The following is a 27,847-nucleotide window of genomic DNA, read 5'->3' as shown; positions in this document are numbered from 1 at the left end:
AGCGCAGCTGAGTTATAAACGCTTGGTAAGCCCTGGGTTGCTCTCGGATGTTGCTGCCGGTGCGGGGGCGAGAGCGGTGTGGGGCTCGGCTCCGTGAGAGAGGTTCTCAGGGAGGACGCTGTTGACTCAGAATTCACAGGTACCATCGTTGGGGACGATCTCACCTGCGTGATGAACTCAGTGAACCATGAGAGTGAGGGGCACAGACGAGATTTGGGTCCTTTCACCTCCGCTTAGTGTTCAATGTTAACAGACACCTGGGCGCTCTCGTGGGGTGACACGGGATGAGAGGCGGGCGGGACACACCAAGCTGAGGTAGATTGCGGGGGAAGTTCACAGGGACCCATCCCTTGCTAAGGACCTCGACTGCTTCCCATCCCGGTGCAATGAGCCTGTGAGTGATGGAGAGTAAGTCTCTGGTCCGTTCCCCTCTGCGTGGCCATTCAACACCCCAGCAGCCTTGCCACGGGACATGAGTACTAGTGTCCAAAACACCGTTCTGTGCTGTGCCCCCTGCTCTCGGATGCCTGATGGTCTCTCCCATGGTGGCTGTGTTTCAGTGGCAAGGGGGATCCTTCCGGCTGGAAAGACTCTTTAGATTCCAAAAGAAGCCAGATTCTGGGGCTGTAGCAGGCTCTGTACTCAGACCTCACTGAGGCAAAGCTCCCTTTGGAGAGAGAGTCCCGGGGGCAGCTGTGTGTTAATGCAGAGAGACCGTCAGCTCCTCCTCCTGCGTGTCAGAGCCCTGGCCGGTAACACGTGTGGGTGGTGGGTTGGTACCTGCCGTTTGTTGGCTAGAAATCATTAGATGCCAGGGCTCCTCACTGGAAGCATTACAAGGGCTTTCCAGCATGGGCAGGGCATGTTCTCTCCTCGCTTCACTTAAGAAGTCTCATAAACTGTAAGGCCAGAAGCAGACACTATATGGGGGACATGTTTGTGCCTTAAGTAAGAGTGAGCAAAAGAGAAAGAGAGAGAAGCAACCAGCTTAACAATGAAAGTGATTTATTTCTGAGTAGTGAATAGATATCAAACAGTTACAATATTAAATCTAACAATTACAATATTAAATAACAATATGACAGTTTACATAGGGCAGGGTCATCAGGCTGTGCTTAGAGAGATAGTTGATGGGGGAGAGAGAGAGCCCCCCTTTGCTCGGAGGGCTGGTGTTCTGCCCCCTGGGTCAACTTTGTCACTCGCCTCTGGATCTTCTCCAGTTTCTCTGCATCTCTCTGTCCAGCAGTGCCCAGAATCGGACATGGGACTTTTTCTGATGCGTAACCAGCACCACGTAGAGCAGTGATATCACACCCTGTGACTTGTATGCTGTGCCTCTGCTCCTACCCCCAAACATTGTATTGGCCTTTTTTCATAGAATCCCAGGGCTGGAAGAGGCCTCAGGAGTCATTGAGTCCAGCCCCCTGCCCAAAGCAGGACCAACCCAACTCAATCATCCCAGCCAGGGCTTTGTCAAGCCAGGACTTAGAAACCTCTAGGGATGGAGATTCCACCATCACAGGAACCCAGGCCAGCACTTCCCCACCCTCCTAGGGAAATAGTTTCTCTAATATCCCACCTAGATCTCCCCCACTGTAACTTGAGACCATTGCTCCTCGTTCTGCCAGCCATCACTACTGAGAACAGCCTCTCTCCTTCCTCTTTGGAGCATCTCTTCAGGAAGTTGCAGGCTGCTCTCAAATCCCCCCTCACTCTTCTCTTCTGCAGACTAAACAAGCCCAAATCCCTCAGACTCGCCTTTTAGGCCACGTGCTCCAGCTCCCTCATCATTTTGGTCACCCTGTGATGGATGCTCTCCAATGCTTCCACATCCTTTTTGTAGTTGGGGTGGGGAGGGGATGCGAGAATTGGGTCTAATACTCCCGATGCGGCCTCACCAGTGCCACAATTTAATTTCCAATTGTGGCTATATAAGCAGTCCTGGCAGAGGTGGCTATGGAAGCATTACGACAAGCCCATTGAACCTCTCCGGGAGGTCGTTACCTCTATTGATTTGTGGCCCCCCGCTACTTGCTTCGGTCTACAATGAAGGAAAAGGCTGCTGTGGAGTTTTCCATTGAGACAACCCCTCAAGCAAATCTCCCAGCAAACCCCCAGTCTGCATGTGCAGAGGTGACAGGAGCAGTTGGGGATTTCACTGCTTCCTTTCGCAGCTTCTCCGTACGGTTTATCTCCAGGAGTTCTAACTATTTCTAACTAAACAGCGTCTGGTTTCTGCTCCTAGCCATCCGGGCCTTGTTCTGCCTGGTTACTCAGTCTGTTAGTAACAGTTAAGGGAAATAAATCAAGCGGTTTCATTCTCTCGCTTTCTCTGGGGTTTTCGCCAGTCGCAGCCATTTCAGTGGCTCTTTTCTGCACTGACTCCAGATGTTAACATCCTTGTGGAAACGTGGACCCGGGGACTGGCATGACATAGACAAACTCCACCATGTGAAGCACTAAAATCCTTTCCTTGCTCTAACTCAGCCCTTTGTGCATTAGCTGAAGATTTCTCTCTCGAAATCAAATGCCACAGATTAATGAAAGTCCTTTGAATCCCTGATTCCCTTGATCAACCAAACATGTAGTCTCGTTCTAGGATGAAATTTTGTATATTTGATAGGACCTTGAGGGCAGGGGGCTGGACATGATGACCTGTCGCAGTCCCTTCCAGTTCTAATATTCTATGATTCTATGATTTTAATACATTCCTTTTTTTTTAGTTTACTTTCAACCTCCAATTGGTCCACTTTTTCCTTGGTTTTGCATTTCTGCTGCCCAGTTATGCACTTCTCATTCCAAATGAGATAGCTGACTGGTCAGCTCAAAACGCTGGTGTTTGTATCTTTCAAGTTTGACTGAAGTAATCCCTTTCTATCTGCTGTGTCCTTTATAGAGAAGAGGTGACCAGCGCTGAGCGCATGTCCAGTGTAGGTTGTCCTGCATCCCATTCCTTAGGTATCCAAACGTGGTCTCTCTTTCCCCACTGCTGGGATTGAGCAGGTGTTTCCATTGAGTTGCTATCAGCGACACCGAAGTCTTTTCCCCAAAGTGTGTTCCAGTTTTCCCATGGTACAAATCTTGAAAAAGCTTTATTTTTTCCCAGTCTGAGGTTTTGAGGGATAAGATGGGTGAATTCAGCCTGGAACAAGAAGGGATGACCAGTATCCATGGTTGTGTTTCCTGCTGGTGCCTACTGAGTTTTCCCACCCCACGACATGTAGGAGTTACCAACCCAAAGAGCACCAGAAATTAGGGAACTTGAATGAGTTGGGTAAGTGGCTCAGAATTCACTTCCCTGAATAATGTAAATGTTATTTTTCATTTTGTGAAGAGTGAGGAGTTTGCTTCACATGTGAGAAGAGCCGCCAGCAGTGCGAATCGTGTTTCTCATCAACATTGTCTCTCCTTCCAGGGAATTGTTCTATGAGCATCATCAGAGAACCTGGGCACATTCAGGAAGTCAGGGAAGTGCACGGTACATGCAAAAGACACTTGGCCATTTTTTTCTCCTGATCCATGACAGATTCTAACACAACCAACCCCTCCACATTCATCCTGCAGGGCATTCCTGGCCTGGAGGCCGCCCATGGCTGGATCTCCATCCCTTTCTGCGCCATGTACATCATAACCCTCTTGGGAAACTTCACCATCCTGTTCATCGTAAAGATAGAACCGAGCCTCCATAGACCCATGTACGATTTCCTCTGCATGCTGGCTGTCACCGACTTGGTCCTCCCCACAAGCACCCTGCCCAAAACACTGAGCATCTTCTGGTTCAATTCCAGGGAGATCGATTTTAGTTCGTGCCTCACCCAGATGTTCTTCATGGGTATCTTTTCGGTGATGGAGTCTGGGATCATTGCGGCCATGGCCTTGGATCGCTACGTGGCCATCTGCCATCCCCTGAGACATTCCACCATCCTCACAAATTGGGCGGTTGCCAAGATAGGCCTGGCCGTGGTGCTGTGCAGCTGCATCTTCTCACTGCCCTCTCCCTTCCTGGCGAGACAGTGGCCATATTGCCGCACCAATGTCATTTCCCACTCGTTCTGTCAGTTGATGGCTGTGTTGAAACTGGCCTGTGCTGACACCCACATCAGTACTTACTACGGCCTCATTGTATCATTCCTGATGGCTGTTATGGATGTGTTTTGCATGATGTTGTCCTATATCCTGATCCTCAGGGCCATCTTCAGCCTCCCCACCAAGGATGCCCGGCTCAAGACGTTTGGGACCTGCAGCTCCCACCTCTGTGTCATTTTAGCTTTTTACATCCCAGTTCTCTTATCCGTGTTTGTGTCCCGGTATGACCAACATGTGCCCCTGTATTTCCAAATTGTCATAGCCAATGTGCACCTGCTAGTGCCCCCCATGCTGAACCCCATCATCTACGGGGTGAGAACCAAACAGATCCGAGACAGGCTGCTGCGGCACATAATTCAGACAGAGTAACATTTTCCCTGGTGCTCTGGTCCTCAGACCAAGGTTCTCCTGAACTGGCTGGTGACAAGTGCTGAGTTCTCTTCCCTAAATCCATGCCTGGGCATTAGGGTGTGTCTAGACTCCATGGCGCTGCCGACAGAGCCATGTAAACTAGTTTACCCAACATAGTCAATGAAACGGGGATTTCAATAATCCCTGCTTCGTTAAAATAAAAATGGCCGCCATGCTGTGCCGACAATCAGCTGATCCGGCACAGCGTGGGAGTCTAGACGTGGATCAATCGACAAGGGAAGCCTTAATCGACTGCTCCTGTAAACCTCGTTTCACGAGGCATAAGGGATGAGTCGACAAAGGCTTCCCTTGTCAATAGATCCCCGTCTAGACTCCCGCGCTGTGCCGGATCAGCTAATTGTCGGCACAGCATGACGGCCATTTTTATTTTAATGAAGCAGGGAGCATTTAAATCTCCGTTTCATTGACTATGTCGGGAAAACTAGTTTACATGGCTCTGTCGGCAGCGCCATGGAGTCTAGACACACCCTTAGAGAGACATTAAACCGCTTCATGGCCTTCCAGGGATGCATCTTTGACACAAACCGGGGAATCCATCTCGGTACCACTCATTATGCTCCAACCTTTTTAACTGCTCATAACTGGGCCCCTGTAGCCCTGCTCAGCCCCATCTCCGCCAACCCAACTGGTGACAGTTCTTCACCTCTTCCCTCGTGACCCCTCCCCTCTCACTTGGTCAGTTCCTCCCCGACTTCATCACTCACTGGATTGACTCCACATCGCTCCCCTCTCCAGCTGGGCCCCCTCAGCTCCTGTTGCTAAGCCAGTTATTGCAGCGTGGCCTGGAGCCTGCCTCCCACCATGAGTCATCCCCAGCTGAGCTGAGGCTGCCATGCCTTAATGACCCAACTTCCGCTGCCATGCAGGAATTGAACACTTCCAGAGCCCCTTTCCAACTGCGCGTTCTGGTTGAAAAAAGGGCACCTGGCTGCCACAAATGGCGCCCGGCCACAGAATCAAAACAAAAAAGAAAACAACCCTCAAAAGATTCTTTTGAAAACCCAGAGAAGTGGAAACCTGATTGACTCTTGTTTGAATGTGTGTGAACCATCTGAGTCCTTAAAATCATGGAATCCTAGTGGTGGAAGAGACCTCAGGAGTCATCGAGTCCAGCCCCCTGCTCAAAGCAGGACCGACCCAACTCAATCATCCTTTGTCCTTGAGTCTTTCCGGGGACTCTTCTGGTTGAAAAAGGGCACCTGGCAACCACCAATGGTGCCCGGCCACAGAATCAAACTGAAAAATGAAAAACAAAACAACCCTCGAGAGATTCTTTGTAAAGCCAAGAGAGGTGGAAACCCGATTGTCTTGTGCTTGGTTGTGTGAGAACTGTCTCAGTCCTTGTGTCTTTCCCTGGACTGTTTGCTCACACTCCTTGGCTCAGAGGCTGGAGGCTGGGGCAGGTACATCCATCTGTAAATAGGCTGGTCATTGAAAAATATTGTCAGCTAAGGGGATCACTCCTGGACAGAAGAAGAGAGCAATGGCATTCTGGGTAAAAGCCAATTTTCTCCAGTGTCTCTGCAGCGGGGTGGGCATGGAAGGGATGGTCTAAAAGTCTCTTCAGAACTTAAAGTCTACAAATCTATGCCAAACTGAGGGTCAACAATTTAGCAACCTCTGTAGCCTGCTCGATCCACAGAATTAACACGGAGTGTGGGGCTGACACGGGGGGAGCAGCTCAAACATGCAAAGCAACTGGTCAGGGAAAGACATTGGCCCTTCAGAGCAGGGCTGGGTGTGGCAGTGACATCACAAGGGTCTTTTGTGGTACCTCAGCTTATTGGTCAAAGGAAGTCGGGAGGCGGTGACCTCACAGAGAGTCCATGGCAACAGCCAGGTGGCACAGGCTATAGGGCAGGGGCAACCTCAAAGACCCCATTGTTTTGCTGCAGGGAGTATCATCGCTGAAGTTTCTACTTAGGGGCTGAGAGAGAATTTCAGGTCACACCCATGAGCACAAGGAGGCGCCTCTTTGGAGCTTTCTTCTTTCCCACTGCTGATTTTGCTAGAGGACCGATGACCCTGGAGAGGAGCTGAGAGGCACAGAGAGGTCTGGTACATATGTAGCCTGATCCACTTGGTGCTGCCCAAATTCGAGGTGCAGAAACATTATAGTAAGTTTTGTGATATTTTTCCCACCTAGAGCTTTGCTCGGTTTTATCACTAGGGACATGGGGGTTGGATTTTTTTCTGGTTTCCCTTTCCCCTGCTTCCCTCCCACCAGCGACAATAGCAGTAGATTGAGGGGGTGAGGGAGCCAAGGCGGGGACACTGTGGGGACGAGTTATCTCACTCTGCGGCTAGCGACATGGAATGATATAGAACCATAGAATCCCAGGGCTGGAAGAGTCCTCAGGAGTCATCGAGTCCAGTCACCTGCCCAAAGCAGGACCAACCCCAACTCAACCATCCCAGCCAGGCCTTGTCAAGCCAGGACCTAAAAACCTGTAGGGATGCAGATTCCACCCCCTCCGTAGGAATCCCATCCCAGCGCTTCCCCACCGGCCTAGGGAAATCGTTTTTGCTAATATCCAACCTAGACCTCCCCCGAGATAACTTAAGACCATTGCTCCTAGTTCTATCATCCATCACTACTGAGAACAGCCTCTCCTCATCCTCTTTGGAACCTCCCTTCAGGTAGTTGAAGGCCACTATTAAATACTCCCTCACTCTACTCTTCTGCAGACTGAACAAGCCCAAATCCCTCAGCCTCTCCTCATAGGTCATGTGTTCCAGTCCGATAATCATTTTTCTTGCTCCCCACTAGATTCTCTCCAATGCATCCACATCCTTTCTGGAATGGGGGGGGGGGGGCTAGAACTGGATGCACTACCTGAGATGAGGCCTCACCATCTTAGACCCCACCATCTTAGTCCCCACTTGTGTGCCTGCGGTGTCTCCCTGCCATTTGGAAAAATATTCCTGCCCCTGCCTCCTAACCCAAAATAATCCCCAGGGACCCATGGCTCCTTCAGCGGTAAGCACTATCAAATGGCTACTGAGGGGAAACTGAGGCCCAGACATGCTGTAGCCATGTGGTAGGAGCTGGCATGAGCTTTCTGGCTCCCAGCCTGTGCTCAGTGTGGGGGGAAGGGTGGCAGGAAACAACACCCTCCTAGGTGCAGGATCGGGGGATGGGAAGGGATCGCTCCCTTCCAACAAGGCAGCAAGGAGGCGCTACCTGGGAGAGTCACTGGGGAGCAGGACCCCGGTGGGTGCCACAGTGGTGCACATCCAAATAAGCACCCATCATCTCGGTGCACAAGACAAAACTCACTCCACTCGGGGATGGAAAATCTTAGAGGGAACACGGCTCACCAGCTCTGAAAAAAAGGGAATAATCGCTTCCTAGAACTGCTGGCAATGCTCCTCCTAATGCACCCCAATATGCCATTATTGCTTGGCTACAAGGGCACCCTGTTGACTCATATCCAGCTTCTCATCCACTATAATCCCAAAGACCTTTCTACCCAACTGCTACTTAGCCAGTTGGTCCCCAGCCTGTAACAATGCTTGGGCGTCTTCAATCCCAAGGGCAGGATTCTGCACTTGTTCTTGTTGAACCTCATCAGATTTTTTTGGTCTAATCCTCTCTAGGTCATGTTAGACCCTATCCCTGCCCTCCAACATATTGACCTTTCCGTCTAGTTTAGAAGCATCTGCGAGCTTGCTGAAGGTGCAATCCATCCCCTCATCCAAGTCACTAATAAAGATGTTGAACAAATTTGGCCCTAGAGTTGACCCTTAATGCCAACCTCCAATCAGACATTGAGCTGTTGGTCACTACCCCCTAAACTCAACTCCTCTTGTCTGAAGGAAAATAGATGATGGGGGAGGGGTATGAGAGTGGAGCGATTTCATAAGGTAATGCTAATTACTGCAAAGCCATTAATAGGCATCAGTTTTGAAAACAAACAAAAGGAACAATTTCTTCATTGGCAACTTGTGGAATTTTCAGCTAGAGAATGTTGTAGGTGGCCAAACTCTAACCTGTCCATTAGGAAATATGGATGTGAATGGAGGCTAAATCAATCAACAGCTGTTATCTAGAATGGGCAATGATGGTGTCGTTAGCCTCAGTTTGCCAGAAGTTAAGAGTGGGGCACTTGATGATTTCTGTGATTCATTCCGTCAGAAACACCTGGCATTGGACACTGTCAGAAGACAGCACTGGACTAGATGTACCATTGGTTTCACCCAGTGTGGCCACACTTGTAATCTCATGGGGACCCCAGATGTCTCTGCCCCTTGCGGTAATCTACTAGGCCACACTCCCCTCCCAGAGCTGAGATAGAACCTGGGGGTCCCGATGGGGTCTTTCTCCCACAAAGTTAGCAACAAAGTCAGAATAGATATGAAAATGCTAACCCTAAGCAGTGTCCCTTCAGTCACTTGCTCCGAGATGTAAGAACACACTGGTTTTAGAGATGATTGGGTCCAATATTTATTTAATATTCTTTCTGTTATATAGGAATTACATACTGTCCTCCAGAAAACTCATTCCTAAGTTTTCTGCCAAAAAAAACCCAAAACATATTTGTCAAGAGCTTAAGTAACCCTGGGAATCACACTTAGGGTACATCTAGACTTCAGGCTTTTGTCTACAGAAGTTTTGTCGACAGATACTGTCGACAAAGCTTCTGTCGACAAAGAGGGTCTACACTACATTCAGTTCTGTCGACAAAGCAAGCTGCTTTGTCGACATGGTAGTGTAGACGTAAAGGACAGTTTACATGCAATAACACCTTCAGTCGACAGAACTCTGTCAACAGAAGGCGTTATGCCTCGTAAAATGATGTTTACCAGCGTCGACAAAACTGCTGAGTTCTGTCAACATTATGTTGACAGAACTCAGCGGTAGTGTAGACACAGGTATAGTTTTGTCGACAAAAGTGGACAGGAGGGCAGGAGGTCAGGATGATGAAAAAGATCCAGCCACTGAGAAGTGGAGGAGAAGAAAGGAGTAAGTAACAAGGTCTTGAGAGAAGAGGTAGAAGAGGAGGTGTTGATTCATGCGTTTCATGTCTATCAGGAACTAGAAAGATGACAATCAAGTGTCGTGTACATTGACTGATTCTCCAGTTCACCCTCCTAACACAGCACAGTAAGGCCACAAAAGTGTTTAGTGTCTCTCTGAGCATTCAGTAAGTGATTCAAGGAAGAAGGCTTCAGCACCATGCCACTAGACATTAGGGGTGATAATTGGGAGGCTATCTCACCCATTACAAAGATAGCTTCCCCAATTATCATCCCTAATGTCATTAACTCACAGAAACTTCCCCTATTAATACCCCCATATCATTACCTCACAGAAACTAACCTTCCCCCCTCTGCCCCACTCTGTTCTAAAATTTGATTTGTCAATTTCACATGTGTTCATTTTTTTGATTGTATCACTTCGGTATATATGGTTGTGCCGATTTTCTTCCACATATTGATCTGAGGAAGTGGGTCTGGCCCACGAAAGCTCATCACCTAATAAACCATCGTGTTAGTCTTTAAAGTTCTACTATTGGGAGTTATCCATTCATCCACTTACTCAAAAGGTAAGAGTGGGGGAAACAAATGAAATCTTTGCCAAGGCATGTGTTGGGTGAACCATCCCAACTAGACCGTAAATCAGGGAAGAGACCTGGATGTCGTTGATAGAAGCTCCAAGAAACACCTTTCCTTTCACAGCAGTGGTAAAAACAAAGACAAGATTTGGCTGCCTAGGGAATGGGATGGAAAAAAACGTGTCACCCAGAAAAACGTGGACATCTGCTCAGTTTTGGTCTCCCACTCTCAGTGTAGGGTACAGCAGATAGAAAGGTGATTTCCAAGAGAGATGGCGAGAATGGGGCAGGCTGTCATATGTGAGCCGACTGAAAAGTCGGCCACTGTTTTGCTTCATGAAAAGATAAAAAAAATCATATTCTAGAAGAGAGGAAAATAAAAGAACGAAACCGATGACACTCAAATGGACAGACAGAGTAGCTTTCCAAAGCAATACTGTCTACAGACACTCCATGCTCCATGAAGACTAATTCTGAAAAGCTGGAAAAAAATCAATAAAACTGATTCAGAGGAAAATATTCAGATAGAAAAGTGGGAAGGAAAATTGATAGTTCTTTGACCCAAGTTTATTAGATAGTGGAATGTCCCACTGTAGCCTGCTTCATAGACATGGTTGAAGGCTGCTCACAAGACGTGGGGCAGGGAGAGCTGCTGCCCTGTTCGGCTTGGCAGCCTTTTGTTGGGATTTTGAGCCCGCAGGATTGCTACAGAGCGGCAGATCTAAAACACACTGGTTACCCCAGCCCCAGGGGATGGGAGCGATATGGAGGCAGAGGAGCTCCAGCTTGGTGTTTTCAGTGCGCATGGGCTCCAGCACTTTCTCCATGTGAAGAGGCAAATGGGTTGAAAATCTAATAAAGAACAGAATTGTTGGGCAAATACATGAACATAATTTGTTGGGGGAAAATCAATATGGACTCTGTAAAGGGAAATCGTGCTTCAGCAATCTGCTAAAGTTCTTTGAAGGGGTCAACTAGCATGTAGACAAGGGGGGTCCAATAGATATAGTGTATGTTGACATCCAGAAAGCCTTTAACAAGATCCCTCACCAAAGCTCTTAAGCAAAGGACGCAGTCATGGGAGAAGAGGGAAGGTCCTCTCATGGATTGATAACTTGTTAAAGGTTTGGAAATAAAGAGTAGGGAGCTTGCAAAAAGGGGCTGTTCAGAGGGAGTTTGGAGAGGGAGTTCTCCAGATAGAGGAGGGAGCTAATACAGGACCCTTGAGGGAAGTGGCTGTCTGTAGTGTGTGTTTGTGTTTGTGGATTTCTTCCTGTGTGCTGAGCTTGTCTTTGGCTGTTGGGTTTTTTTTCCTCTGGAGGTCGAGGGACCCTCATGGGGATTGAGCGCAGCTGAGTTATAAATACATCACTTGGCTCACCCCTGGGTTGCTCTCGGATGTTGATGCCGGTGCGGGCGCGAGAGCGGTTCCCAGGGAGGACGCTGTTGACTCAGAATTCACAGGTACCATCGTTGGGGACGATCACACCTGCGTGATGAACTCAGTGAACCATGGGTGTGAGGGGCACAGACGAGATTGGGGTCCTTTCGGCTCCGCTTAGTGTTCAACGTGAACAGACACCAGGGTGCTCTCGTGGGGTGACACGGGAGGCGGGCGGGACACACCAAGCTGAGGTAGATTGTGGGGGAAGTTCACAGGGGCCCATCCCTTGCTAAGGAGCTGGACTGCTTCCCATCCCGGTGCAATGAGCCTGTGGGTGACAGAGAGTAAGTCTCTGGTCCGTTCTCCTCTGCGTGGCCATTCAACACCCCAGCAGCCTTGCCACGGGACATGAGTACTAGTGTCCAAAACACCGTTCTGTGCTGTGCCCCCTGCTCTCGGATGCCTGATGGTCTCTCCCATGGTGGCTGCATTTCAGTGGCAAGGGGGATCCTTCCGGATGGAAGGGCTCAGTAGCTTCCAACACAAGCCAGATTCTGGGGCTGTAGGCGGCTCTGTACTCAGACCTCACTGAGGCGAAGCTCCCCTTGGAGTGAGAGTCCCGGGGGCAGCTGTGTGTTAATGCAGAGAGGTTTACAGGCTCTTGCACAAAAGTGGGTTTTTTCCCCAACAAATGGCTCTGCCTACACATGGCTTTTTATTACAAAAACCTCTTCTGCACAAAGGATCAGAAGAAGATATGCAAATGAGAGTGCGAGATATGCAACTGAGCACTCTATTTGCATTTGCTCTTCCGCAAAACACCTGTAATGTAGACATAGCCGCAGGGTCATATGTTCAGCAACTCAATGGAATCAAGGGTTCTCCTGTCTGCGTGTCGTGAGACGCAGCCAATGGAAACGCCTGCTCGGCTCTCTCTATCCACAGACTCGTAAGGTTAGAGTCAGGAGTTGTCGTTAGTGCTCCCAGTTTGACCTCCTGTACAAGACAGGCCATTACAGTCCCCCCTGTACTGAGCCCCTTGACTTATTTTATAGGGCCTTTTCTACACCAGGATTTTATGTCCAAGAGCCCCAGTTTAGGAGGCACCACACGGGTCAGCTCCTCTAACCCCTGCCGGGACGCAGGGTTGGTTGTGTCTAGCTCATGTCATGGACGTTAATAGCCACCGTAGTTTGGAAACTGACCAGTGAAGGAGCTTCCATTACTTCCCAGGGCGTCTTTCCCTTCCCTGAGGTGGTTAGGAATTCTAGCTGGATAGTTCGTCTGCATCGGCTCGGCTGTAACTGGACCCTCTTGCCTCCTGTGCTGTGCGCTCTGGCAGAGGGAGAACAACTTTCCCCATCTTGTTCTGGCTCCTTTTCAGTCTTTGAAGAGAGTTGTATTGGCCGCCCTTCATTGCTGCCTTTGCAAACTCAACATCACCCCTTACACCAGCCTTTGCTCGGAGGGCTGGTGTTCCACCCCCTGGGTCAACTTTGTCACTCGCCTCTGGGTCCTCTCCAGGTTCTCTGCATCTCTCTATCCAGCAGTGACCAGAATCGGACACGCAACTTTTTCTGATGTATAACAAGCTCCCAGTAGAGCAGTGATATCGCCTCCCGTGACTGGCATGTCGGGCCTCTGCTCCTGCCCCATAACACTGTATTGGCCTTTTTTCATAGTATCACAGAATCTTAGGGCTGAAAGAGACCTCAGGAGTCATTGAGTACAGCCCCCTCCCGAAAGCAGGACCAACCCAACTAAATCATCCCAGCCACGGCTTTGTCAAGCCAGGACTTAGAAACCTCTAGGGATGGAGATTCCACCATCACAGGAACCCAGGCCAGCGCTTCCCCACCCTCCTAGGGAAATAGTTTTCCCTAGTATCCTACCTAGATCTCCCCCACTGCAACTTGAGACCATTGCTCCTCGTTCTGCATCTGTCACTACTGAGAACAGCCTCTCTCCATCCTCTTTGGAGCATCTCTTCAGGAAGTTGCAGGCTGCTCTCAAATCCCCCCTCACTCTTCTCTTCTGCAGACTAAACAAGCCCAAATCCCTCAGACTCGCCTTTTAGGCCATAAGCTCCAGCTCCCTCATCATTTTGGTCGCCCTGTGCTGGATGCTCTCCAATGCTTCCACATCCTTTTTGTAGTTGATGGGGGTGATGCGAGAATTGGTTTCCGATGTGGCCTCACCAGTGCCACAATTTCATTTCCAATTGTGGCTATATAAGCAGTCCTGGCAGAGGTGGCTATGGAAGCATTGCGAAGAGCCCATTGAACCTCTCCGGGAGGGCGTTACCTCCATTGATTTGTGGCCCCCTGCTACTTGCTTCCGTCTACAATGAAGGAAAAGGCTGCTGTGGAGTTTTCCATTGAGACAACCCCTCAAGCAAATCTCCCAGCAAAACCCCCAGTCTGCATGTGCAGAGGCGACAGGAGCAGTTGGGGATTTCACTGCTTCCTTTCGCAGCTTCTCCGTACGGTTTATCTCCAGGAGTTCTAACTATTTCTAACTAAACAGCGTCTGGTTTCTGCTCCTAGCCATCCGGGCCTTGTTCTGCCTGGTTACTCAGTCTGTTAGTAACAGTTAAGGGAAATAAATCAAGCGGTTTCATTCTCTCGCTTTCTCTGGGGTTTTCGCCAGTCGCAGCCATGTCAGTGGCTCTTTTCTGCACTGACTCCAGATGTTAACATCCTTGTGGAAACGTGGACCCGGGGACTGGCATGACATAGACAAACTCCACCATGTGAAGCACTAAAATCCTTTCCTAGCTCTAACTCAGCCCTTTGTGCATTAGCTGAAGATTTCTCTCTCGAAATCAAATGCCACAGATTAATGAAAGTCCTTTGAATCCGATTCCCTTGATCAACCAACCATGTAGTCTCGTTCTAGGATGAAATTGGGTATATTTGATAGGACCTTTCCTCCATAAATCATGTTGCCGACTGACATTTATTATATTCCGACACTTTTTAAAAATAATCCCATGTCACGTTTTCCATTATTTCCTAACCTTCTGTGAAAGGGATCTAACAGCGATACTGGACCACTTGCTCAATATGAGTCAACAGCTGGACACTATTGGGGGGAAAAAGGCAAATATCATCCTGCGTTTCTTTGACAAGTGTTGTAAGGAAGAGGCAAGAAGCAATTCTTCTGCTCTACTCTGCTCTTGTTAGGCCACAATGGGAGCATTTGGGGACCATGTGTCAGGAAAGACGTGGAGGAATTTGAAAAGGTCGAGATGAGTCAAGATCTAGGCTGAGAAGGGTCATGAAAAGACTTTCAGGTACCTAAAAGGTGTTACAAGGAGGCAGGAGAAAAATTGTTCTTGGCCTCTGATAACAGGTCTAGAAGCAATGGGCTTCAATTTCAGCCAAGGAGGTTTAGATTGGACATTGGGAAAAACTTCCTAATTGTCAGGGTGGTTAAACCCTGGAATAAATTGCCCAGGGAGGTTGTGGAATCTCCTTCATTGGAGATATTTAAGAGCAGGTTAGGCAAACTTCTGTCAGGGATGACCTAGATGGTGCTTGGTCCTGCCTTGAGGGCAGGGGGCTGGACATGATGACGTGTCGCGGTCCCTTCCAGTTCTAATATTCTATGATTCTATGATTTTAATACATTCCTTTTTTTATTTAGTTTACTTTCAACCTCCAATTGGTCCACTTTTTCCTTGAGTGTTTGGTTTTGCATTTCTGCTGCCCAGTTATGCACTTCTCATTCCAAATGAGATAGCTGACTGGTCAGCTCAAAACGCTGGTGTTTGTATCTTTCAAGTTTGACTGAAGTAATCCCTTTCTATCTGCTGTGTCCTTTATAGAGAAGAGGTGACCAGCGTTGAGCGCATGTCCAGTGCAGGTTGTCCTGCATCCCATTCCTTAGGTATCCAAACATGGACTTTCTTTGCCCACTGCTGGGATTGAGCAGGTGTTTCCATTGAGTTGCTATCAGTGACACCGAAGTCTTTTCCCCAAAGTGTGTTCCAGTTTTCCCATGGTACAAATCTTGAAAAAGCTTTATTTTTTCCCAGTCTCGGGTTTTGAGGGATAAGATGGGTGAATTCAGCCTGGAACAAGAAGGGATGACCAGTATCCATGGTTGTGTTTCCTGCTGGTGCCTACTGAGCTTTCCCACCCCACGACATGTAGGAGTTACCAACCCAAAGAGCACCAGAAAATAGGGAACTTGAATGAGTTGGGTAAGTGGCTCAGAATTCACTTCCCTGAATAATGTCAATGTTATTTTTCATTGTGTGAAGAGTGAGGAGTTTGCTTCACATGTGAGAAGAGCCGCCAGCAGTGCGGGTCGTGTTTCTCATCAACATTGTCTCTCCTTCCAGGGAATTGTTCTATGAGCATCATCAGAGAACCTGGGCACATTCAGGAAGTCAGGGAAGTGCACGGTACATGCAAAAGACACTTGGACATTTTTCCTCCTGATCCATGACAGAATCTAACACAACCAACCCCTCCATCTTCATCCTGCTGGGCATTCCTGGCCTGGAGGCCGCCCATGGCTGGATCTCCATCCCTTTCTGCGCCATGTACATCATAACCCTCTTGGGAAACTTCACCATCCTGTTCATCGTGAAGATAGAACCGAGCCTCCATGGACCCATGTACTATTTCCTCTGCATGCTGGCTGTCACCGACTTGGTCCTGCCCACAACCACCCTGCCCAAAACACTGAGCATCTTCTGGTTCAATTCCAGGGAGATCGATTTTGGTTCGTGCCTCACCCAGATGTTCTTCATGGGTATCTTTTCAGCGATGGAGTCTGGGATCATTGCGGCCATGGCCTTGGATCGCTACGTGGCCATCTGCCATCCCCTGAGACATTCCACCATCCTCACAAATTCTGCGGTTGCCAAGATAGGCCTGGCCGTGGTGCTGCGCAGCTTCATCTTCTTCTTGCCCTCTCCCTTCCTGGTGAGACAGTGGCCATATTGCCGCACCAAGGTCATTTCCCACTCGTTCTGTCAGTTGATGGCTGTGTTGAAACTGGCCTGTGCTGACACCCACATCAGTACTTACTACGGCCTCATTGTAACATTCCTGGTGACTGTTATGGATGTGTTTTGCATGATGTTGTCCTATATCCTGATCCTCAGAGCCATCTTCAGCCTCCCCACCAAGGATGCCCGGCTCAAGACTTTTGGGACCTGCAGCTCCCACCTCTGTGTCATTTTAGCTTTTTACATCCCATTCTCTTCTCCGTGTTCGTGTCCCGGTATGACCACCATGTGCCCCTGTATTTCCACATTCTCATGGCCAATGTGTACCTGCTAGTGCCCCCCATGCTGAACCCCATCATCTATGGGGTGAGAACCAAACAGATCCGAGACAGGCTGCTGCGGCACATAATTCAGACAGAGTAACATTTTCCCTGGTGCTCTGGTCCTCAGACCAAGGTTCTCCTGAACTGGCTGGTGACAAGTGCTGAGTTCTCTTCCCTAAATCCATGCCTGGGCATTAGGGTGTGTCTAGACTCCATGGCTCTGCCGACAGAGCCATGTAAACTAGTTTACCCAAAATAGTCAATGAAACGGGGATTTCAATAATCCCTGTTTCGTTAAAATAAAAATGGCCACCGTGCTGTGCCGACAATCAGCTGATCCGGCACAGTGCGGGAGTCCAGACATGGATCAATCGACACAGGAAGCCTTAGTCGACTGCTCCTGTAAACCTCGTTTCACGAGGCATAAGGGAGGAGTCAACAAAGGCTTCCCTTGTCAATCGATCCACGTCTAGACTCCCGCGCTGTGCCGGATCAGCTAATTGTCGGCACAGCACGGCGGCCATTTTTATTTTAACGAAGCAGGGAGCATTTAAATCCCCGTTTCATTGACTATGTCGGGTAAACTAGTTTACATGGCTCTGTCGGCAGCACCATGGAGTCTAGACACACCCTTAGAGAGACATTAATCCCCTTCATGGCCTTAAAGGCCTGCATCTATGACACAAACCGGGGAATCCATCTCGGTACCACTCATTATGCTCCAACCTTTTTAACTGCTCATAACTGGGCCCCTGTAGCCCTGCTCAGCCCCATCTCCACCAACCCGTCTGGTGACAGTTCTTCACCTCTTCCCTCATGACCCCTCCCCTCTCACTTGGTCAGTTCCTCCCCGACTTCATCACTCACTGGATTGACTCCACATCCCTCCCCTCTCCAGCTGGGCCCCCTCAGCTCCTGTTGCTAAGCCAGTTATTGCAGCGTGGCCTGGAGCCTGCCTCCCACCAGGAGTCATCCCCAGCTGAGCTGAGGCTGCCATGCCTTAATGACCCAACTTCCGCTGCCATGCAGGAATTGAACACTTCCAGAGCCCCTTTCCAACTGCGCGTTCTGGTTGAAAAAAGGGCACCTGGCTGCCACAAATGGCGCCCGGCCACAGAATCAAAACAAAAAAGAAAACAACCCTCAAAAGATTCTTTTGAAAACCCAGAGAAGTGGAAACCTGATTGACTCTTGTTTGAATGTGTGTGAACCATCTGAGTCCTTAAAATCATGGAATCCTAGTGGTGGAAGAGACCTCAGGAGTCATCGAGTCCAGCCCCCTGCTCAAAGCAGGACCAACCCCCAAGTCAATCATCCTTTGTCCTTGTGTCTTTCCAGGGACTCTTCTGGTTGAAATAGGGGCACCTGGCAACCACCAATGGTGCCAGGCCACAGAATCAAACTGAAAAATGAAAAACAAAACAACCCCCGAGAGATTCTTTGTAAAACCCAGAGAGGTGGAAACCCGATTGCCTTGTGCTTGGTTCTGTGAGAACTGTCTCAGTCTTTGTGTCTTTCCCTGGACTGTTTGCTCACAATCCTTGGCTCAGAGGCTGGAGGCTGGGGCAGGTACATCCATCTGTAAATAGGCTGGTCATTGAAAAATATTGTCAGCTAAGGGGATCACTCCTGGACAGAAGAAGAGAGCAATGGCATTCTGGGTAAAAGCCAATTTTCTCCAGTGTCCCTGCAGCGGGGTGGGCATGGAAGGGATGGTCTAAAAGTCTCTTCAGAACTTAAAGTCTACAAATCTATGCCAAACTGAGGGTCAACAATTTAGCAACCTCTGTAGCCTGCTCGATCCACAGAATTAACACGGAGTGTGGGGCTGACACGGGGGGAGCAGCTCAAACATGCAAAGCAACTGGTCAGGGAAAGACATTGGCCCTTCAGAGCAGGGCTGGGTGTGGCAGTGACATCACAAGGGTCTTTTGTGGTACCTCAGCTTATTGGTGAAAGGAAGTCGGGAGGCGGTGACCTCACAGAGAGTCCATGGCAACAGCCAGGTGGCACAGGCTGTAGGGCAGGGGCAACCTCAAAGACCCCATTGTTTTGCTGCAGGGAGTATCATCGCTGAAGTTTCTACTTAGGGGCTGAGAGAGAATTTCAGGTCACACCCATGAGCACAAGGAGGCGCCTCTTTGGAGCTTTCTTCTTTCCCACTGCTGATTTTGCTAGAGGACCGATGACCCTGGAGAGGAGCTGAGAGCCACAGAGAGGTCTGGTACATATGTATTCTGATCCACTTGGTGCTGCCCAAATTCGAGGTGCAGAAACATTATAGTAAGTTTTGTGATATTTTTCCCACCTAGAGCTTTGCTCGGTTTTATCACTAGGGACATGGGGGTTGGATTTTTTTCTGGTTTCCCTTTCCCCTGCTTCCCTCCCACCAGCGACAATAGCAGTAGATTGAGGGGGTGAGGGAGCCAAGGCGGGGACACTGTTGGGACGAGTTATCTCACTCTGCGGCTAGCGACATGGAATGATATATAACCATAGAATCCCAGGGCTGGAAGAGTCCTCAGGAGTCATCAAGTCCAGTCACCTGCCAAAAGCAGGACCAACCCCAACTCAACCATCCCAGCCAGGCCTTGTCAAGCCAGGACCTAAAAACCTGTAGAGATGCAGATTCCACCCCCTCCGTAGGAATCCCATCCCAGCGCTTCCCCACCGGCCTAGGGAAATCGTTTTTGCTAATATCCAACCTAGACCTCCCCCGAGATAACTTAAGACCATTGCTCCTAGTTCTATCATCCATCACTACTGAGAACAGCCTCTCCTCATCCTCTTTGGAACCTCCCTTCAGGTAGTTGAAGGCCACTATTAAATACTCCCTCACTCTACTCTTCTGCAGACTGAACAAGCCCAAATCCCTCAGCCTCTCCTCATAGGTCATGTGTTCCAGTCCGATAATCATTTTTCTTGCTCCCCACTAGATTCTCTCCAATGCATCCACATCCTTTCTGGAATGGGGGGGGGGGGGCTAGAACTGGATGCACTACCTGAGATAAGGCCTCACCATCTTAGACCCCACCATCTTAGTCCCCACTTGTGTGCCTGCGGTGTCTCCCTGCCATTTGGAAAAATATTCCTGCCCCTGCCTCCTAACCCAAAATAATCCCCAGGGACCCATGGCTCCTTCAGCGGTAAGCACTATCAAATGGCTACTGAGGGGAAACTGAGGCCCAGACATGCTGTAGCCATGTGGTAGGAGCTGGCATGAGCTTTCTGGCTCCCAGCCTGTGCTCAGTGTGGGGGGAAGGGTGGCAGGAAACAACACCCTCCTAGGTGCAGGATCGGGGGATGGGAAGGGATCGCTCCCTTCCAACAAGGCAGCAAGGAGGCGCTACCTGGGAGAGTCACTGGGGAGCAGGACCCCGGTGGGTGCCACAGTGGTGCACATCCAAATAAGCACCCATCATCTCGGTGCACAAGACAAAACTCACTCCACTCGGGGATGGAAAATCTTAGAGGGAACACGGCTCACCAGCTCTGAAAAAAAGGGAATAATCTCTTCCTAGAGCTGCTGGCAATGCTCCTCCTAATGCACCCCAATATGCCATTATTGCTTGGCTACAAGGGCGCCCTGTTGACTCATATCCAGCTTCTCATCCACTATAATCCCAAAGACCTTTGTACCCAACTGCTACTTAGCCAGTTGGTGCCCAGCCTGTAACAATGCTTGGGCGTCTTCAATCCCAAGGGCAGGATTCTGCACTTGTTCTTGTTGAACCTCATCAGATTTTCTTGGTCTAATCCTCTCTAGGTCATGCTAGACCCTATCCCTGCCCTCCAACATATTGACCTTTCCGTCTAGTTTAGAAGCGTCTGCGAGCTTGTTGAAGGTGCAATCCATCCCCTCATCCAAGTCACTAATAAAGATGTTGAACAAATTTGGCCCTAGAGTTGACCCTTAATGCCAACCTCCAATCAGACATTGAGCTGTTGGTCACTACCCCCTAAACTCAACTCCTCTTGTCTGAAGGAAAATAGATGATGGGGGAGGGGTATGAGAGTGGAGCGATTGCATAAGGTAATGCTAATTACTGCAAAGCCATTAATAGGCATCAGTTTTGAAAACAAACAAAAGGAACAATTTCTTCATTGGCAACTTGTGGAATTTTCAGCTAGAGAATGTTGTAGGTGGCCAAACTCTAACCTGTCCATTAGGAAATATGGATGTGAATGGAGGCTAAATCAATCAACAGCTGTTATCTAGAATGGGCAATGATGGTGTCATTAGCCTCAGTTTGCCAGAAGTTAAGAGTGGGGCACTTGATGATTTCTGTGATTCATTCCGTCAGAAACACCTGGCATTGGACACTGTCAGAAGACAGCACTGGACTAGATGTACCATTGGTTTCACCCAGTGTGGCCACACTTGTAATCTCATGGGGACCCCAGATGTCTCTGCCCCTTGCGGTAATCTACTAGGCCACACTCCCCTCCCAGAGCTGAGATAGAACCTGGGGGTCCCGATGGGGTCTTTCTTCCACAAAGTTAGCAACAAAGTCAGAATAGATATGAAAATGTTAACCCTAAGCAGTGTCCCTTCAGTCACTTGCTCCGAGATGTAAGAACACACTGGTTTTAGAGATGAGTGGGTCCAATATTTATTTAATATTCTTTCTGTTATATAGGAATTACATACTGTCCTCCAGAAAACTCATTGCTAAGTTTTCTGCCAAAAAAAAACCAAAACATATTTGTCAAGAGCTTAAGTAACCCTGGGAATCACACTTAGGGTACATCTAGACTTCAGGCTTTTGTCTACAGAAGTTTTGTCGACAGATACTGTCGACAAAGCTTCTGTCGACAAAGAGGGTCTACACTACATTCAGTTCTGTCGACAAAGCAAGCTGCTTTGTCGACATGGTAGTGTAGACGCAAAGGACAGTTTACATGCAATAACACCTTCAGTCGACAGAACTCTGTCAACAGAAGGCGTTATGCCACGTAAAATGATGTTTACCAGCGTCGACAAAACTGCTGAGTTCTGTCAACATTATGTTGACAGAACTCAGCGGTAGTGTAGACACAGGTATAGTTTTGTCGACAAAAGTGGACAGGAGGGCAGGAGGTCAGGATGATGAAAAAGATCCAGCCACTGAGAAGTGGAGGAGAAGAAAGGAGTAAGTAACAAGGTCTTGAGAGAAGAGGTAGAAGAGGAGGTGTTGATTCATGCGTTTCATGTCTATCAGGAACTAGAAAGATGACAATCAAGTGTCGTGTACATTGACTGATTCGCCAGTTCACCCTCCTAACACAGCACAGTAAGGCCACAAAAGTGTTTAGTGTCTCTCTGAGCATTCAGTAAGTGATTCAAGGAAGAAGGCTTCAGCACCATGCCACTAGACATTAGGGGTGATAATTGGGAGGCTATCTCACCCATTACAAAGATAACTTCCCCAATTATCATCCCTAATGTCATTAACTCACAGAAACTTCCCCTATTAATACCCCCATATCATTACCTCACAGAAACTAACCTTCCCCCCTCTGCCCCACTCTGTTCTAAAATTTGATTTGTCAATTTCACATGCGTTCATTTTTTTGATTGTATCACTTTGGTATATATGGTTGTGCCGATTTTCTTCCACATATTGATCTGAGGAAGTGGGTCTGGCCCACGAAAGCTCATCACCTAATAAACCATCGTGTTAGTCTTTAAAGTTCTACTATTGGGAGTTATCCATTCATCCACTTACTCAAAAGGTAAGAGTGGGGGAAACAAATGAAATCTTTGCCAAGGCATGTGTTGGGTGAACCATCCCAACTAGACCGTAAATCAGGGAAGAGACCTGGATGTCGTTGATAGAAGCTCCAAGAAACACCTTTCCTTTCACAGCAGTGGTAAAAACAAAGACAAGATTTGGCTGCCTAGGGAATGGGATGGAAAAAAACGTGTCACCCAGAAAAACGTGGACATCTGCTCAGTTTTGGTCTCCCACTCTCAGTGTAGGGTACAGCAGATAGAAAGGTGATTTCCAAGAGAGATGGCGAGAATGGGGCAGGCTGTCATATGTGAGCGGACTGAAAAGTCGGCCACTGTTTTGCTTCATGAAAAGATAAAAAAAATCATATTGTAGAAGAGAGGAAAATAAAAGAACGAAACCGATGACACTCAAATGGACAGACAGAGTAGCTTTCCAAAGCAATACTGTCTACAGACACTCCATGCTCCACGAAGACTAATTCTGAAAAGCTGGAAAAAAATCAATAAAACTGATTCAGAGGAAAATATTCAGATAGAAAAGTGGGAAGGAAAATTGATAGTTCTTTGACCCAAGTTTATTAGATAGTGGAATGTCCCACTGTAGCCTGCTTCATAGACATGGTTGAAGGCTGCTCACAAGACGTGGGGCAGGGAGAGCTGCTGCCCTGTTCGGCTTGGCAGCCTTTTGTTGGGATTTTGAGCCCACAGGATTGCTACAGAGCGGCAGATCTAAAACACACTGGTTACCCCAGCCCCAGGGGATGGGAGCGATATGGAGGCAGAGGAGCTCCAGCTTGGTGTTTTCAGTGCGCATGGGCTCCAGCACTTTCTCCATGTGAAGAGGCAAATGGGTTGAAAATCTAATAAAGAACAGAATTGTTGGGCAAATACATGAACATAATTTGTTGGGGGAAAATCAATATGGACTCTGTAAAGGGAAATCGTGCTTCAGCAATCAACTAAAGTTCTTTGAAGGGGTCAACTAGCATGTAGAGAAGGGGGGTCCAATAGATATAGTGTATGTTGACATCCAGAAAGCCTTTAACAAGATCCCTCACCAAAGCTCTTAAGCAAAGGACGCAGTCATGGGAGAAGAGGGAAGGTCCTCTCATGGATTGATAACTTGTTAAAGGTTTGGAAATAAAGAGTAGGGAGCTTGCAAAAAGGGGCTGTTCAGAGGGAGTTTGGAGAGGGAGTTCTCCAGATAGAGGAGGGAGCTAATACAGGACCCTTGAGGGAAGTGGCTGTCTGTAGTGTGTGTTTGTGTTTGTGGATTTCTTGCTGTGTGCTGAGCTTGTCTTTGGCTGTTGGGTTTTTTTTCCTCTGGAGGTCGAGGGACCCTCATGGGGATTGAGCGCAGCTGAGTTATAAATACATCACTTGGCTCACCCCTGGGTTGCTCTCGGATGTTGATGCCCGTGCGGGCGCGAGAGCGGTTCCCAGGGAGGACGCTGTTGACTCAGAATTCACAGGTACCATCGTTGGGGACGATCACACCTGTGTGATGAACTCAGTGAACCATGGGTGTGAGGGGCACAGACGAGATTCGGGTCCTTTCGGCTCCGCTTAGTGTTCAACGTGAACAGACACCAGGGTGCTCTCGTGGGGTGACACGGGAGGCGGGCGGGACACACCAAGCTGAGGTAGATTGTGGGGGAAGTTCACAGGGGCCCATCCCTTGCTAAGGAGCTCGACTGCTTCCCATCCCGGTGCAATGAGCCTGTGGGTGAGAGAGAGTAAGTCTCTGGACCGTTCTCCTCTGCGTGGCCATTCAACACCCCAGCAGCCTTGCCACGGGACATGAGTACTAGTGTCCAAAACACCGTTCTGTGCTGTGCCCCCTGCTCTCGGATGCCTGATGGTCTCTCCCATGGTGGCTGCATTTCAGTGGCAAGGGGGATCCTTCCGGATGGAAGGGCTCAGTAGCTTCCAACACAAGCCAGATTCTGGGGCTGTAGGCGGCTCTGTACTCAGACCTCACTGAGGCGAAGCTCCCCTTGGAGTGAGAGTCCCGGGGGCAGCTGTGTGTTAATGCAGAGAGGTTTACAGGCTCTTGCACAAAAGTGGGTTTTTTCCCCAACAAATGGCTCTGCCTACACATGGCTTTTTATTACAAAAACCTCTTCTGCACAAAGGATCAGAAGAAGATATGCAAATGAGAGTGCGAGATATGCAACTGAGCACTCTATTTGCATTTGCTCTTCCGCAAAACACCTGTAATGTAGACATAGCCGCAGGGTCATATGTTCAGCAACTCAATGGAATCAAGGGTTCTCCTGTCTGCGTGTTGTGAGACGCAGCCAATGGAAACGCCTGCTCGGCTCTCTCTATCCACAGACTCGTAAGGTTAGAGTCAGGAGTTGTCGTTAGTGCTCCCAGTTTGACCTCCTGTACAAGACAGGCCATTACAGTCCCCCCTGTACTGAGCCCCTTGACTTATTTTATAGGGCCTTTTCTACACCAGGATTTTATGTCCAAGAGCCCCAGTTTAGGAGGCACCACACGGGTCAGCTCCTCTAACCCCTGCCGGGACGCAGGGTTGGTTGTGTCTAGCTCATGTCATGGACGTTAATAGCCACCGTAGTTTGGAAACTGACCAGTGAAGGAGCTTCCATTACTTCCCAGGGCGTCTTTCCCTTCCCTGAGGTGGTTAGGAATTCTAGCTGGATAGTTGGTCTGCATCGGCTCGGCTGTAACTGGACCCTCTTGCCTCCTGTGCTGTGCGCTCTGGCAGAGGGAGAACAACTTTCCCCATCTTGTTCTGGCTCCTTTTCAGTCTTTGAAGAGAGTTGTATTGGCCGCCCTTCATTGCTGCCTTTGCAAACTCAACATCACCCCTTACACCAGCCTTTGCTCGGAGAGCTGGTGTTCCGCCCTCTGGGGCAACTTTGTCACTCGCCTCTGGGTCCTCTCCAGGTTCTCTGCATCTCTCTGTCCAGCAGTGACCAAAATCGGACACGCAACTTTTTCTGATGTATAACAAGCTCCCAGTAGAGCAGTGATATCACCTCCCGTGACTGGCATGTTGTACCTCTGCTCCTGCCCCATAACACTGTATTGGCCTTTTTTCATAGTATCACAGAATCCCAGGGATGAAAGAGACCTCAGAAGTCATTGAGTCCAGCCCTCTGCCCAAAGCAGGACCAACCCAACTCAATCATCCCAGCCAGGGCTTGGTCAAGCCAGGATTTAGAAACCTACAGGAATGGAGATTCCACCATCCCAGGCACCCATCCCATTGCTTCCCCACCCTCCTAGGGAAATAGTTTTCCCTAATATCCCACCTAGACCTCCCGCAACTGCAACTTGAGCCTATTGCTCCTTGTTCTGCCATCTGTCACTAGTGAGAACAGCCTCTCTCCATCCTCTTTGGAGCATCTCTTCAGGAAGTTGCAGGCTGGTCTCAAATCCCCCCTCACTCTTCTCTTCTGCAGACTAAACAAGCCCAAATCCCTCAGACTCGCCTTTTAGGCCATGTGCTCCAGCTCCCTCATCATTTTGGTCACCCTGTGCTGGACCCTCTCCAATGCTTCCACATCCTTTTTGTAGTTGATGGGGGTGATGCGAGAATTGGGTCCCGATGTGGCCTCAGCAGTGCCACAATTTCATTTCCAATTGTGGCTATATAAGCAGTCCTGGCAGAGGTGGCTATGGAAGCTTTGCCACAAGCCCATTGAACCTCTCCGGGAGGTCGTTACCTCCATTGATTTGTGGCCCCCTGCTACTTGCTTCCGTCTACAACGAAGGAAAAGGCTGCTGTGGAGTTTTCCATTGAGACAACCCCTCAAGCAAATCTCCCAGCAAACCCCCAGTCTGCATGTGCAGAGGCGACAGGTGCAGTTGGGGATTTCACTGCTTCCTTTCGCAGCTTCTCCGTATGGTTTATCTCCAGGAGTTCTAACTATTTCTAACTAAACAGCGTCTGGTTTCTGCTCCTAGCCATCCGGGCCTTGTTCTGCCTGGTTACTCAGTCTGTTAGTAACAGTTAAGGGAAATAAATCAAGCGGTTTCATTCTCTCGCTTTCTCTGGGGTTTTCGCCAGTCGCAGCCATTTCAGTGGCTCTTTTCTGCACTGACTCCAGATGTTAACATCCTTGTGGAAACGTGGACCCGGGGACTGGCATGACATAGACAAACTCCACCATGTGAAGCACTAAAATCCTTTCCTAGCTCTAACTCAGCCCTTTGTGCATTAGCTGAAGATTTCTCTCTCGAAATCAAATGCCACAGATTAATGAAAGTCCTTTCAATCCCTGATTCCCTTGATCAACCAACCATGTAGTCTCGTTCTAGGATGAAATTGGGTATATTTGATAGGACCTTTCCTCCATAAATCATGTTGCCGACTGACATTTATTATATTCCGACACTTTTTAAAAATAATCCCATGTCACGTTTTCCATTATTTCCTAACCTTCTGCGAAAGGGATCTAACAGCGATACTGGACCACTTGCTCAATATGAGTCAACAGCTGGACACTATTGGGGGAAAAAAGGCAAATATCATCCTGCGTTTCTTTGGCAAGTGTTGTAAGGAAGAGGCAAGAAGCAATTCTTCTGCTCTACTCTGCTCTCGTTAGGCCACAATGGGAGTATTTGGGGACCATACGTCAGGAAAGACGTGGAGGAATTTGAAAAGGTCGAGATGAGTCAAGATCTAGGCTGAGAAGGATCATGAAAAAGACTTTCAGGTACCTAAAAGGTGTTACAAGGAGGCGGGAGAAAAATTGTTCTCCTTGACCTCTGATAACAGGACGAGAAGCACTAGGCTTGAATTGCAGCCAAGGAGGTTTAGATTGGACATTGGGAAAAACTTCCTAATTGTCAGGGTGGTTAAACCCTGGAATAAATTGCCCAGGGAGGTTGTGGAATCTCCTTCATTGGAGATATTTAAGAGCAGGTTAGGCAAACTTCTGTCAGGGATGACCTAGATGGTGCTTGGTCCTGCCTTGAGGGTAGGGGGCTGGACATGATGACCTGTCGCGGTCCCTTCCAGTTCTAATATTCTATGATTCTATGATTTTAATACATTCCTTTTTTTATTTAGTTTACTTTCAACCTCCAATTGGTCCACTTTTTCCTTGAGTGTTTGGTTTTGCATTTCTGCTGCCCAGTTATGCACTTCTCATTCCAAATGAGATAGCTGACTGGTCAGCTCAAAACGCTGGTGTCTGTATCTTTCAAGTTTGACTGAAGTAATCCCTTTCTATCTGCTGTATCCTTTATAGAGAAGAGGTGACCAGCGCTGAGCGCATGTCCAGTGCAGGTTGTCCTGCATCCCATTCCTTAGGTATCCATATGTGGTCTCCCTTTGCCCACTGCTGGGATTGAGCAGATGTTTCCATTGAGTTGCTATCATCGACACCGAAGTCTTTTCCCCAAAGT

General features: G+C 48.7%; 2 protein-coding genes across 7 annotated transcripts in view; both read left to right on the top strand.

The window, feature by feature from the left end:
- Positions 1–4,975: 4,975 nt before the first annotated feature.
- LOC102462500 (olfactory receptor 52R1-like) overlaps positions 4,976–27,847 on the top strand; it is a 28,633-nt gene continuing 5,761 nt past the window's right edge. For 2 of the 6 annotated variants that reach the window (XR_012900843.1, XM_075919723.1), the window contains exon 1: positions 18,655–19,029. The gene's annotated coding sequence lies outside the window, so the exon portion shown is untranslated. Of the gene's footprint in view, positions 6,636–8,118; positions 8,240–15,505; positions 15,668–18,654; positions 19,030–20,512; positions 20,637–27,847 lie in introns of those variants that run through there. The other 4 variants (XR_012900841.1, XM_075919724.1, XR_012900844.1 and 1 more) reach the window with 4 other exon arrangements.
- Positions 15,683–16,846, top strand: LOC142818911 (olfactory receptor 52R1-like). The gene is made up of 2 exons (XM_075901759.1): positions 15,683–16,602; positions 16,677–16,846. Exons 1-2 carry the CDS (start codon positions 15,912–15,914, stop codon positions 16,844–16,846), a joined length of 861 nt encoding a protein of 286 aa, XP_075757874.1. The 5' UTR covers positions 15,683–15,911.

The sequence above is a fragment of the Pelodiscus sinensis genome, chromosome 1 (genome assembly GCF_049634645.1).
Source record: "Pelodiscus sinensis isolate JC-2024 chromosome 1, ASM4963464v1, whole genome shotgun sequence".
Classification (NCBI taxonomy): Eukaryota; Metazoa; Chordata; order Testudines; family Trionychidae; genus Pelodiscus; species Pelodiscus sinensis.
This window is presented reverse-complemented; position numbering and strand designations above follow the sequence as displayed.